Source organism: Balaenoptera borealis (assembly GCF_965194805.1).
Source record: "Balaenoptera borealis genome assembly, chromosome: 12".
NCBI classification, from domain to species: Eukaryota; Metazoa; Chordata; class Mammalia; order Artiodactyla; family Balaenopteridae; genus Balaenoptera; species Balaenoptera borealis.
The window spans coordinates 15967820-15980904 of record NC_138869.1 but is presented as its reverse complement, the minus strand read 5'-3'; the positions used below and the strand labels follow the sequence as shown (position 1 = coordinate 15980904).

The 13085-nt window shown below is 42.1% G+C and overlaps 1 protein-coding gene across 12 annotated transcripts in view; it reads right to left on the bottom strand.

Moving 5' to 3' along the window:
- SUMF1 (sulfatase modifying factor 1) overlaps positions 1–13085 on the bottom strand; it is a 138086-nt gene that overhangs the window by 59594 nt on the left and 65407 nt on the right. For 9 of the 12 annotated variants that reach the window (XM_082345387.1, XM_082345391.1, XM_082345395.1 and 6 more), the window contains one exon: positions 8905–9021. The exons of the other annotated variants lie outside the window; for them this stretch is intronic. In XM_082345387.1, the coding sequence (XP_082201513.1) occupies positions 8905–9021 (117 nt within the window). The remainder of the gene's footprint in view (positions 1–8904; positions 9022–13085) is intronic. 12 annotated transcript variants of the gene reach the window in all.

Here is a 13085-nt window from a genome sequence, read left to right as displayed (position 1 = left end):
GCTTACCATGAATTCCTCACAAGGCCATGCCATGTCCTTCCTGTGTTTGGATGCCAAGGACGTGGCACACAACTGCTGCCGTCCTTTCTAAGGGCATCTCCTCAGAGAAGCCTTCACGGCTCCAACCAGCAGAGAAAAGAGCTCAGGGAGGCCGCACCTCAACCACATCAGCAGCAAACCTTACCACAGCACATCGTGATCTACCTGGTCACTACCCACCCTCTCCCTAGACTATACGCTCCCTAACAGCCGGCCCGTCTCAGGCACCTCTGCATCCCCGAGAGCCGATACGGCCCCGTAACACAGTATAAGTCCTCAGGAAATGCGGCCTGCCCTCTGCCTTGAGCCTCGTCCCATTCACGTGGTATCACTGACAAAACCACAGCCAAATTGGTTGATTATAAGAAGCTGGAAGGGAAAACCACTACCATAAATGACAGAGCTGATAGTCACAATGAGGTCTGTAAGCAGTCTCTGAAGGTTGAAACCCATTAAAAAAAAAAATGGAATTTGATGGAGAGAAGAGATAGGCTCCTCATTACATTTCAAAACACAGCTACATGGGGCTGCCCTGGTGGCGCAGTGGTTTAAGAATCTGCCTGCCAATGCAGGGGACACGGGTTCGAGCCCTGGTCCGGGAAGATCCCACAGGCCGTGGAGCAACTAAGCCCGTGAGCCACAACTACTGAGCCTGCACTCTAGAGCCCACGAGCCACAACTACTGAGCCTGTGTGCCACAACTACTGTAGCCTGCGCGCCTAGAGCCCGTGCTCTGCAACAAGAGAAGCCACCGCAGTGAGAAGCCCGTGCACTGCAATGAAGAGTAGCCCCCGCTCTCCACAACTACAGAAAGCCCGTATGCAGCAATGAAGACCCAAAGCAGCCAAAAAAAAAAATGAATAAATAAAATAAATAAATTTTAAAAAAACACAGCTACATAACATAAAGAGAAGATTCAAAAAAGTTTAAAACTACTTAAAAAAATAAATGCATAAAACATAGCTGCATAACAACAATATTTAGGGAGACCTAGCCTAAAATCAATATAAGGGGAAGAAAGGGAAGTTTTATTTGGCTACTACAAGCTGCTCCTGTTGCTGCTGTTACTACTACACATAGTAGTGAGAGGATTCACAGCAGCAGGAGGAGAGAACCGGTCATGTTGAAAACAGAAGCTGCCATGTACCGTATGCTTGCTATTTGCCGAACATTGTGCTAAGTGGCTACAAACGCTCTCTCACTTCCTCACAACAACTCTATGAAGTAGGAATCTACATCCCCATTTACGAAAGAAGCAAACCTGAGTCCCAGAGTAGCTAAGTGACTTGCCCAGGGTCACACACCTGGTAAACCACAGTGACGGTAATAAAATCCAAACCTGGCTCTACTGAATTCCACTGGCTCAACCTTTAACTCCTACCACAATCTGAGACCTGATGACAGACAAGGAGAAAAAAGGACAGCCCCACTATTATTTGCATCTATCAGGGAACATCTAGAATGCTGTGTACATGTCCAGAAGCCCATTTAGAAAATGGGACTTTTTTAACCACTCATATTATTCAGAGGAACGTAACCTGGGTTGCCCTGGATTGGAAATCAAGTTATTCAAGGTGCAGCTGAAGGAATGGGGATGTTTATCTAGAAAGAGAAAGACGAGGGGTCACAGGCTATGACTCTCTTCAGGTATCTGAAAAGCTTTCATGCACGAGACAGAAGCTGTGTTCTGTATTCCACCAACTGCAGAAGGAGCACCAGTGAGTTGAAACTCCGGGGACGGAATATTTGGTTGTCCATGGGAGAACATCAAACAATGAGCACATCTGATAACACAACTAGATGCCCCAGACCTTAGGGCGTTCTTGGCCTCAGGAAGTTTGAAGCTCGAGGCTGCAGGACCATAGCTGTCATGGGTACCAAAGAAAGGGTTCCTGCAGGGGTAGAAGCTGGAAGTTTTCACTTCCCTCCAAGATCCACTGATCCTCCAAACTAAGAGAGGAGGCCACAATACATGTGGGTGTCCCACTCTATTTGATCAGGAAGAGTCCAGAGTTGTAACATGAGACTGTGAAGGTAATACTATTGTGAATAGCATTTTTACCACCTTCCAAATAGCAACTGGAATTAGCATTCACTCTTTTCAAGCAAGAAGCATGTGTTTGAAAATGTGTTTACAGGATCTAAATATCTGAGCCATATACATTCAAGCTTATTCTTTCTATTTTTCAACAGTTTTTTTTTGTTATTGCTGTTGACTGATCAACCTTGCTCCAGAACCACGAAGAACAGTGGCAGTGGATAAACATTAGCTTTTCCTCCAGAATGATTTTCATCTTCCACTAGGGAGAAGAAGATAAAATTCTTTTCATAAGCATGGCCTCTAGAGACTGATGATTTTTGATTGCCCTGCTTTCCCTTTGGGATTTATTAAATATAATTTACAACCACAGTAATTTATTATCAAGTTTAAATCAACTTCCTTAACACTTTCATGCCTTTTTCATTCTGAATACCAGGTCACTTCTACATCAAACGGATTTATTCTAAACTGTCCTCATTGAAAATACACGAATGAAGGCCTTACGGCAGATAAAAATCCTCAATGAACTCCTTCTCCTAGCACATCCTGGGTATGCCTGCTCCACTGATGAGGCTGCCGATGGGGCAGCCGATGGGTGGGGCAATCTCAACTAAGGATGATGTGATATTTACAGTTTCTTGCCCGGCTGAGACAAGGACAGGCTCACGCCATAGGCAGAGGAGGACTAGGAGACAGGCTAAGCAGGGGTCTAACATTTTTTTTTTAAGTTTATTTATTTATTTTTTGGCTGCGTTGGATCTTTGTTGCTGTGCACGGGCTTTTCTCTAGCTGTGGAGAGCGGGGGCTACTCTTCGTTGTGGTGCGTGGGCTTCTCATGGGGTGGCTTCTCTTGTTGCAGAGCACGGGCTCTAGGGCGTGCAGGCTTCAGTAGTTGTGGCACTCGGGCTCAGTAGTTGTGGCTCGTGGGCTCTAGAGCGCAGGTGCAGTAGTTGTGGTGCACGGGCTTAGTAGCTCCGCGGCATGTGGGATCTTCCTGGACCAGGGCTTGAACCCGTGTCCCCTGCCTTGGCAGGCGGACTCTTAACCACTGCACCACCAGGGAAGCCCCAGGGATCTAACATTTTTGATGCACAAAATTCATTGATCCATGTAGTGGTGGGAGGCCAGAGGAGGGGTTATTGGGAAGAGGAACAACCAAATGTGGAGTTTAGAGCAGGGGTCCCCAAACCCTGGGGCGCAGACCGATACCGGTCCGCGGCCTGTTAGGAACCGGGCCGCACAGCAGGAGGTGAGCGGCAGGCAAGAGCGCGAAGCTTCATCTGCGGCTCCCCATCGCTTGCGTCACCGCCTGAACCATCCCCCACCCCCCGCCCCCCACCCCATCCGTGGAAAAACTGTCTTCCACAAAACCGGTCCCTGGTGCCAAAAAGGATGGGGACCGCTGGTTTAGAGGATGGGCAAACGCAAGTCCAAGCCCCAAGTCCAGTCACCCAATGGCAAAAGCAGGACTGGCCATTAGGCATCCGCCAGCACCTCAGGTCAGAGGGTTGGCATGTGCCCCGTGAGATGGGCAAGGGCTCAGATGTGTGTCCTTCAAAACGAGCAGAGTGCAAACTGCAAACCACGGCTGGCACACAAGGAGGGCTTACAGCCTCCTGATCAATTCCACACCACAACAACGCAGACTTGCAAAACAGAGCACACTTCCCAAGATGTCTAGAGCTATACAATCTAACTGAACAATCAAACGTTGACAAAAACAAAACAAACAGAATCTCTGGCTAATAGAATTTGGCAAGCAGCAGGGATTCATTCAGAGGAGGAATACTTTTTAGAAAACTTGATTCCCATTGGACTTTAATGGGCCATGAAGTGAGATTTTCATTGTAAGGATGACTATGTGATATGCTAACAAGAGGTAAGGATAGGAGGAATATTAGGCATTCATTATTTATAAACATCATTTTCTCCCCCTCTGCTTCCAAAGGCCAACATTCCTCATTAATTCTGCTGAACAGAAGCATACAATATCCCAATTAGGTACCCAAAAATAATTTAAACAAAAAGAGTAAACCACCACCACAATAGTACTTTTGGGGTATAAAGTATTTTTACATACAACATTATCAAATCTAACTTCCCAACAATTTCATGAGATAGGTATAGTTATTCCCAATTTGTAGATAAGGAAACTTAAGATATATTCTAAGTTTAGAGAGATTCCTTTACTATTAAGTAGCAGAGCTATAATCCAAGTTACTTTGACTAATTCTAAGACTAGAATTCTTTCCCTTAGAAAAAAAAAGCTGCCCGAATGAAACTGTGTACCTCTAAGAGTGGGAAAGATATTATAGATCACGCCATCCTTTCACATCATCAGCGAACAAGTCAGCATGATACCAGGGTAGTGCGAGTGAGGATGCAGGTGTGAGAAATCAGGATGCTATATAAGCTCTACATAGTCTTTTAAGCACCACACACTGCCACAGATTAATAAAGGTCTCCGGGTTAGGTAACTGAAAAGGAAAAAAACCACAAATCATCTTTTATTACTATAATTATTGGGTGAAAAAAACCAATAGTATCAACAGCCACACTCTGGATTGTGTCTGTGTGGGAAGAGGTGATGCCACCCTAAGCAGTTCCAGAAAACACACACATGCATGCACACTCCCAAGAACCTTCTACCAGGTAAGACCAAATCGACCCTCACTCCATATGGCCAAATAGCTCAGCCTCTCCTAGGATTGTGTGTACAAAGCACACAAGGTGTTCCCACCACCTGCTTTTGCCATAAATGACTACCCAATAAAATAAACACTAATGATTAACTTGTGCTCCCTGGAAGTCACTGAATAAGAAAAAGATAATCCCCGAATAGCCTCTGCGTACAGAGCACTGACTTTTCCTAAGCTCTCCAAAGAAGATTTAAAATGATCTGCCATTATGATTTAGTCTTGGAACTAAAATATACACATGACACTGAAGAGGTCAGTTCCTGGGTTGAAATGTTTACTAATCACATGGGTATTCTGGTCCAAAGCTTTCCCTGAAAATATCTGTTTTTAACTAGCCTTTGCTTTTGAAACACCTGGAGTATGAACAGTAACCAAACTCTCTTGATCCTAGGTATCTGGAATTGGGTTTATCATACGACCAGTTATTATGTACCAGGTTCTTTGCTAGGCACTGGAGATACACAGGCCATCAGGGAAGAAAGGCAAATAAATTAAGACCTCAAAGAGGGGACTTCCCTGGTGGCGCAGCAGTTAAGAATCCGCCTGCCAACGCAGGCGACACAGGTTCAAACCCTGGTACGGGAAGATCCCACATGACGCGGAGCAACTAAGCCCGTGTGCCACAACTACTGAGCCTGCGCTCTAGAGCCCGTGAGCCATAACTACTGAGCCTGTGTGCCACAACTACTGAAGCCCGCACACCTAGAGCCCGTGCACCGCAACGAAGAGTAGCCCCCGCTCCTCGCAACTAGAGAAAACCCACGCGCAGCAATGAAGACCCAACGCAGCCAAAATAAATAAATTAATTTTTTTAAAAAAGACCTCAAAGACAATTGGGAGTTTAAACAGATCAGATGAGAACTATCAGGGCTGTGAGGAATTGCAGGGCTCAAATCCCAGAGAGAAGGGAAGTCCAGAGAGGTGAGCCTATTTTCCCAGAGGTCTATTGATTCCAGTGGCAGCAGCTATAATGCTGAGAAGCTGAACAGAACTTTGCATAGACTTTTAGGCCAAGGAAGAAAAACCTGGAGCTCGGGGGCCTACAAGGAAGAAAAGTCATGGAAAACCCCTAGACTGTTCGTTGGCACCCTGAAGAACTATACCCAACTAGCCCTCACAGGGACTGAAGCTCAGCTTCAAATCATCTCAGTTTGTGATTGGAATAAGCTAATGTGAAATAGAAGTTTCCAGAAGCAAAGGTAAGTCCACTGTAGAGAAAGATCCCACTATCCAGATCTCAAATAATCACCACAGTTTTTCTTAAACAATATCTGGTACTCAATCAAAAATAGCAAGGCATGTGAGAAAACAAGATGGGACCAAAATTCAAGAACAACAGACAACAGAAGCAGATCAACAGAGTGGTCAGATATGAGAGTTGTCAGATACAGACTTTAATATATGATGACTAAATGCAAACTAGTATATCTCGAATGGATAAACAAGGTCCTACTATATAGCACAGGGAACTATATTCAATATCCTGTGATAAACCATAATGGAAAAGAATATGAAAAAGAATGTGTATATTTATGTGCAACTGAATCACTTTGCTGTACAGTAGAAATTAACACAACACTGTAAATCAACTGTACTTCAACAAAATAAATTTTAATATATATATACATATACGATGACTAAAAAACCACAGTGAGGGGCTTCCCTGGTGGCGCAGTGGTTGAGAGTCTGCCTGCCAATGCAGGGGACACGGGTTCGAGCCCTGGTCTGGGAAGATGCCACATGCCACGGAGCAACTGGGCCCGTGAGCCACAATTGCTGAGCCTGCGCGTCTGGAGCCTGTGCTCCACAACAGGAGGGGCCGCGACGGTGGGAGGCCCGCGCACTGCGATGAACAGTGGCCCCCACTTGCCACAGCTGGAGAAAGCCCTCGCACAGAGGTGAAGACCCAACACAGCCATAAATAAATAAATAAATAAATAAATAAATAAATAAATAAATAAACAAAAACAAAAAAAAAACCACAGTGAGACAGCACTATACACTGACCAGAATAGCTTAAATTAAAAATACTGACAAATATTAAGTGTTGACTAGAATAGTTTTTCTTCTTGTTCTTTAGCTAAAAGAAATATAGTAAATACAATATACTGTCAATATATGTTAAATCAAAATGGTCGATATCATAGGTATCTGTTATGCTATTTTCTGTACTTGTCCGAATTTTTGTAACATTTCATAATTAAATGTTGAAAGAAGAAGAAAAAGCTGTGGCCACTGAGAGATCAGCAAGGGCTAAATTATTTTAGCCTTCAGAAGTCATGTTCAAGAGTTTGTACTTTATTTTAAACAGAAGAGTGACAGCATTAAGCGTGTCCTCTATAAAGATCATTACAGCTACAGTAGAGCAGAGTGAAGGCAGGGAGCCCAGCTGGGAAGCTGATGCAGTAATGCAGATGAGAGACAGGCAGTGGCTCTACAAATGAAGGAGAGCTGTGAAGATTTGAATGAAAGAGTCTGAGTTTGCAAGGGAGTTGGGATTTAGTTCTCAAAACTGTTGAATTTTATCCCAGTCAAATAAGGAAGCAAATGAGGCCTCTGTGACAGAGAGAACCCTACAAGGAGAATGATTTATACAGCAAAGACAACATCTGAGATAGAGCCTGGGACTGGGGAAAATAAGAAAAATATGGATTTTTCTGTAAATCCTTAGAAGAAACACAAGCAATTATAAAACTGAAAGCTAATAAGCACTCAGCTCGACAACAGATGGTCAGAGAGATACATTCACAACTTGCCAGCATTTTGAAGCCTCGTGCACCCCCTTCCAAACATGCAGATGCTTTAATCTGAGGGGAAAAAAAATTCTATTTCTGATTCTGACAGCAAACGCCAAGTCACATCTTGCCAGTAGAGAATGGCGTCTCCCAACCACAAACCCACTGAGAACTTCACAACCTTATTCTCATTTTGGAGAGATGGGTTGTCTTTGACCACTACTTCCACCAGCCCTGCCAGAAAGTACAAGGAAAACAAGGAGGAAATGACAGTTTCTGAAGAACTCAGCTTTTTCATCTGCCCCCAGGAAAGTAGATTTCTGTCTCTAGATTATTCATGAGCAATCCACGTGTTATTCTGTGAAGAAAAATCAAGCATATCAAACAAATTTATCCCCGTATTCTGAAAAATGGCCCGAAGCTCAGAGTCTGACAACTTCCTCAATTACTCTGAGCTGTTTAACACTCCACTGAGAAGAGATCAAAGAATTAATTTTCTTTATCACTACCTTTTGTGGCTTTTCAAGAGGTTAAGGTTTAAAATTAAACATATTAAGTTCCCAGTCTAGCTAGTTTTGGTATAAATATACATTCTTGGATCTGACTTATGAATGTCTAGTTTGCTCGAGATAGGATTTTTAAATGGTATTTTCCCCCCAATCTGTTTACACAAGAAATATTCAGACATGTTCTTTTTAAAGGAAGTACTTCCCACCCACATGCCCAGTTTTTGTAGCGTCTCAATTTTTGTATATTCTGCTGGGAGAGCTTGGTTTTAGAGGCAGAGGAGTCCACTAGCTGCAGTCAACATTCCTCCCATGCCAGAAAAGGTAAAACTCAAACATGGTTGTCTAAATTCCCATGGTTTATGATGCACTGAACTGACATACTGTGGAGTTCAGCAAATAATAATGAAATGACTCAACTTCCTGATTCAACATTCACCCAGAAAACATCCTTTCTCATTTTCCCCAAACAATGCTCTTCAATCAAAATTTCAACCAATGAAAACTCAGGCAATTAGCTGGATGATAAACGCCATCTACCAGATCTCACTAGTTATTAATAAACATTAATGAATCTTGCATACTTATTTATATATCTCACTTTGATCACATTTATGAGGCTGAAATAATTTCTAAAGTTATAGACAGATTCCCTCAAATCATTATCACCATCACAATCCAGCAGCATATAAAATGTCCATAGACATGTCTACACAATGCTTTAAGGTTGAAATAAGAGACAAGTGCTTCATATCCCTTTGGGGAAATTCCAAGATTAATGTCAATAGAAAATAAATACCCGAAACACATGAAATTGCTGCCACAGACTGCCCAGGGGATGGAGGTAACCTTTTCACAATACATACTCAGAGACTGATACTCACTGGGTTAATAATGGTTTCTTCAACAGAATGGTGAATGGTCCACCAGTCTGAAGTCCACTCCCAGGCATTCCCTACTATATTGTATAAGCCGTAACCATTGGGAGGAAAGGCGTCAACCTAAAAATTAAAAAAAGGGGGAAATGTTGTCAAAGTACTCACCTTGTCTAGAAAACCTCTTTGGTACAAAAATGCACAAAGAACTCTTAAAGTATGAATATTAATTCTCATTCCAACAGTGAAAATACAATCTGGCCAATGTAGAATCAAAGAAAGATATTTTTCAGCTTTGAGCTCTCAAAGAGAGTTTAGAAGCCTAAGAAGAGTTTACATTACATGGTAGGAAAGTCAATGAAATTATTCCTAATAGAGAGACTAGTACTGATCATAAGTCAAATCTGTACCTGACTGGGGAGTGAGGGGTAAACGATCTTTCGACCTTCAAAAGCATAACAGAAACACCATATTAGACCCGGTATCAGTCTTGTCATCAGAGCTGAGCTCTGCTGGCCATGATGTCTTTTTAGCACTGAGAGACCCCAAGCCAATTCTGTCCTCTCCACCAGCCCCCTCCAGCTTATCTTTACGCCTCAGTCATTATCATCGCAACACTGAGGGGACTTGTTTTTATAAAGAAAATGTGAATTCACTGCCAAGCGTATCTGTAATACATAGAGGGTTTGCAATCTCTGGCACCTGGAAGTATGAGGTAAGCTGCACAGGCTCTTCAGCAAGTAATCTGATCACATTTCAAAGGCAGACCAGACAGTCTGCCACATAATACTGTCACAGACATGGTACTTACTTGTGTAAGAAGGAGGATGGGGAGGAGGACGAGAGAAAAATCTTTGACTGAATAGTAAATATGTACAGAACAGTTTTGCTATTTTAGGGACTCAAAATTTTTCCTAACATATTGTAATAGAAATTCTTATACATGAAGAAAACTTTTATTTTTTAAATGAAAAAAATATTAAGGTATCTTTGGGGTTCTTTTTTAAAAATCTTTTTTTAAATCCATGTTTTTTTCCCAATTAATGAGGTAGAACTAAAAGGAATACCATTCACTTCTACTTGGCTTCAGATGGTTTTAGATCGACACATAAATATGGAAGCATCTGATACTTGGGCAATTCAGAGCACTTCAAAGTTATGAAGCTACTCCAAAAAAAACTTAATCCAGGCAAGGTGGAAAGCTGAAAATTTTTACCACTCTGCTTCCTTACTCAGCATTCATTATGGAAACAGTGGTACCTATTCATTGCTTCATTCAGTAACTCCATGCATGTCGACTGAAAGCAGGAAGGGTCTGATGACATAGACATGAACAAGCTTTAATGAGGGAGAAAGGAGGAGGATACCAAAAAAAAAAAATCCAATCCTGAAAGGCAGGGTGGGATGAGTAAGGTAAGATAATGAAAGAAAAGGTGCAGGAACTCCCAAGAGGGAGAGATTTCAGGCTGAAGGTGAACCCTCCTCAACAAAGGTAGAGGTACCTTGTGGGAATTGAGGTCAGAGTTCAAAAGTCAGAGAGACAGTAAAGGAGGAAAGGCCAGAGGATACACTGTCCTTTCAAGAATTTGGAGATGATCAGGAAGAGCAAGACAGAATAGCAGCTGGAAAGAGAAGGAAGGAAAAGAAGAAAGTAAGTTATTTCAGGGAAAGAAGGGAAGGAGCAAGGGACGCGAGAGCAAGTGAGGTGGAACGAACGTTCTGGAAGAAGGAATCATTTCTCAGGCTCAGAGAGCAGACAAGTGGAGGGGCTCTCAGGTCAGTCAGCCTGAGGTCCGCTTTATGTGCCAACACACAGCAACCACTGGGCAAGCAAGTTAGCCTATCTGGAGCAGTTAAGCCATAAGATGAGGAAATAAGAGCATCTACTCAAAGGTTTGAGGGGTTATCCCTCTTTAAACAATGACGTTTAAGTGAGGTAAAATCAGGAGGCCACCACCCCCAAAATTACCACACAGAGTATAAAAATTTTAAATGCTCATGGTTAAATTAATCACACCAACCAAAGCTTCCTTCCAGAAAGCTCAGAAGAAGACAAATGTACCTGAGAAATACTTCAAACATGTTTATTTTCAGGTGAATGAGCTGATAGCCATGAAAACCAAAACATACTAATAACTGTACAACCGAGGCCTAACCAAATACAAATCTAATTCTTCAAATTCACTGTGGTCAGAATAATCTGCTCAGTTTACAACCAGAGTGAAAATAATAAAATACATAAAATAGCAGAGGAGGGAGCTATTTCACTGTAGTCCATCCTATCATTAAAGTTCAATTCCTGCTCTCAACTGACCAGGGCCTGTGGACACAACAAGGCAGCTAAGAAGGACGAGATAATTCTCTGGGTAAACAGTCCCAATTTAAAGGTACAGATCTTGTCAAGTCTCATTCCAAACACAGGTGGAAGTGGTCTCTCTATAACTTGCTGCTTTTTCTCTCCTTAGGTCCTGTTTCTCAAACTGGTTATTTGCGGGCTCCTGGTAACTGTTCTAATTTTGTCTTAGGAACTTCTACGGCAACTTCTTCAGGTAAGTTCTTTTGAATATACTCCAAGCAGACATCTATTGAACCCACAGTTAAATGTTCCAACTCTAAATATCTGTCCTTATTTCATACGGAAACTGGTGTTTTCTGAAAAGGTGCACTGACTTGAGAATAAATGATTATTTTCCTTGGAGGCTCATGTGCTTAAATAATAAGAAATTCTGTAGCCATTAAGTGCTGTAAAATATTCATAACTGTCCAACACAGCTTCTCATGGCCTTTTATGAAAACTGGCAGGCGCTAATATAATTTGTGTGGCCCATCAGAAGCCCACGCCATAGGCTTCAAGGCTAAGGGCAGTGGCCCTACTTCACACAGACTCCCATCGAAGAGGGACATCCAGGCTGCCGAGGCCCTTCTCAAACCACGTGATGGCCACTGTCCTGTTTCTGCACCAACTATCATCTTTCCTGGGGGGTCATGAGCAACCTCATCGGGCACCTTATTCTGTTCATCCTGCAGCGCCGTTCTGCCGACAAAAGGTGGCTCATGAGATACTGGCTGGGCTTCTTACCCAGGAAATGGTTGAGAAAAGGTTGAGATAGTTTAGACCCCGAGGTCTCTAATCACTCATTTTACTGACTAAAACTATGCACCCATGAGAGCACAAGCAATCCTGAAGGAAACTTGAGAAGAACCAACTTCTAGATGGCCTGATTAGTCTTTTGCCTGTTGAATAATACATCCAGTTCCCATTGGTTTGTGTCGGTACCTTTATCATATACCTAACTCATACATATAGAATTTTAGAAGCACACACATATGCACTCATGTGCCTATTTAAGGGCAACATATTCTCATGCAACTTTTCTTTTTTTATATTAACTCTGCAAAAAAAAAAAAACTATATTGCTTTAACTATATGGCTCAAAATATTTTTAAAGTTCTGATAGGTCAAGTGTCTCCTCACCCTTCATCTTTTCCAATGTCTCAGTCTTTCTCACTTGTTTATTATTTCAGTTGAAATTCTGGAATCATTTGGTCATGTTCCAAATAACATATGTGTGCTACATTCATAAATACATTTTGGAGGAAATATATTCGTGTGAAACAAAAATACAAACATTTAAAAAATGACAACTGTTTGAAAAATTGTTGAAAGAAAATTATTCTCTGTAACAACAAACCCAGTAAGGTGCTATTTCCTCACCACAAGACATCTTTCCTGACTGCGTTGAGAAAATGACACCTGGCCTTCTCAAACTCTTCCAAAATACAGCAGAGGGAGGAACACTCCCAAACTCATTCTACGAGGCCACCATCACCCTGATACCAAAACCAGACAAAGATGTCACAAAGAAAGAAAACTACAGGCCAATATCACTGATGAACATAGATGCAAAAATCCTCAACAAAATACTAGCAAACAGAATCCAACGGCACATTAAAAGCATCATACACCATGATCAAGTGGGATTATCCCAGGAATGCAAGGATTCTTCAATATATGCAAATCAATCAATGTGATACACCATATTAACAAATTAAAGGAGAAAAACCATATGATCATCTCAATAGATGCAGAAAAAGCTTTCAACAAAATTCAACACCCATTTATGATAAAAACCCTCCACAAAGTAGGCATAGAGGGAACTTTCCTCAACATAATAAAGCCCATATATGAC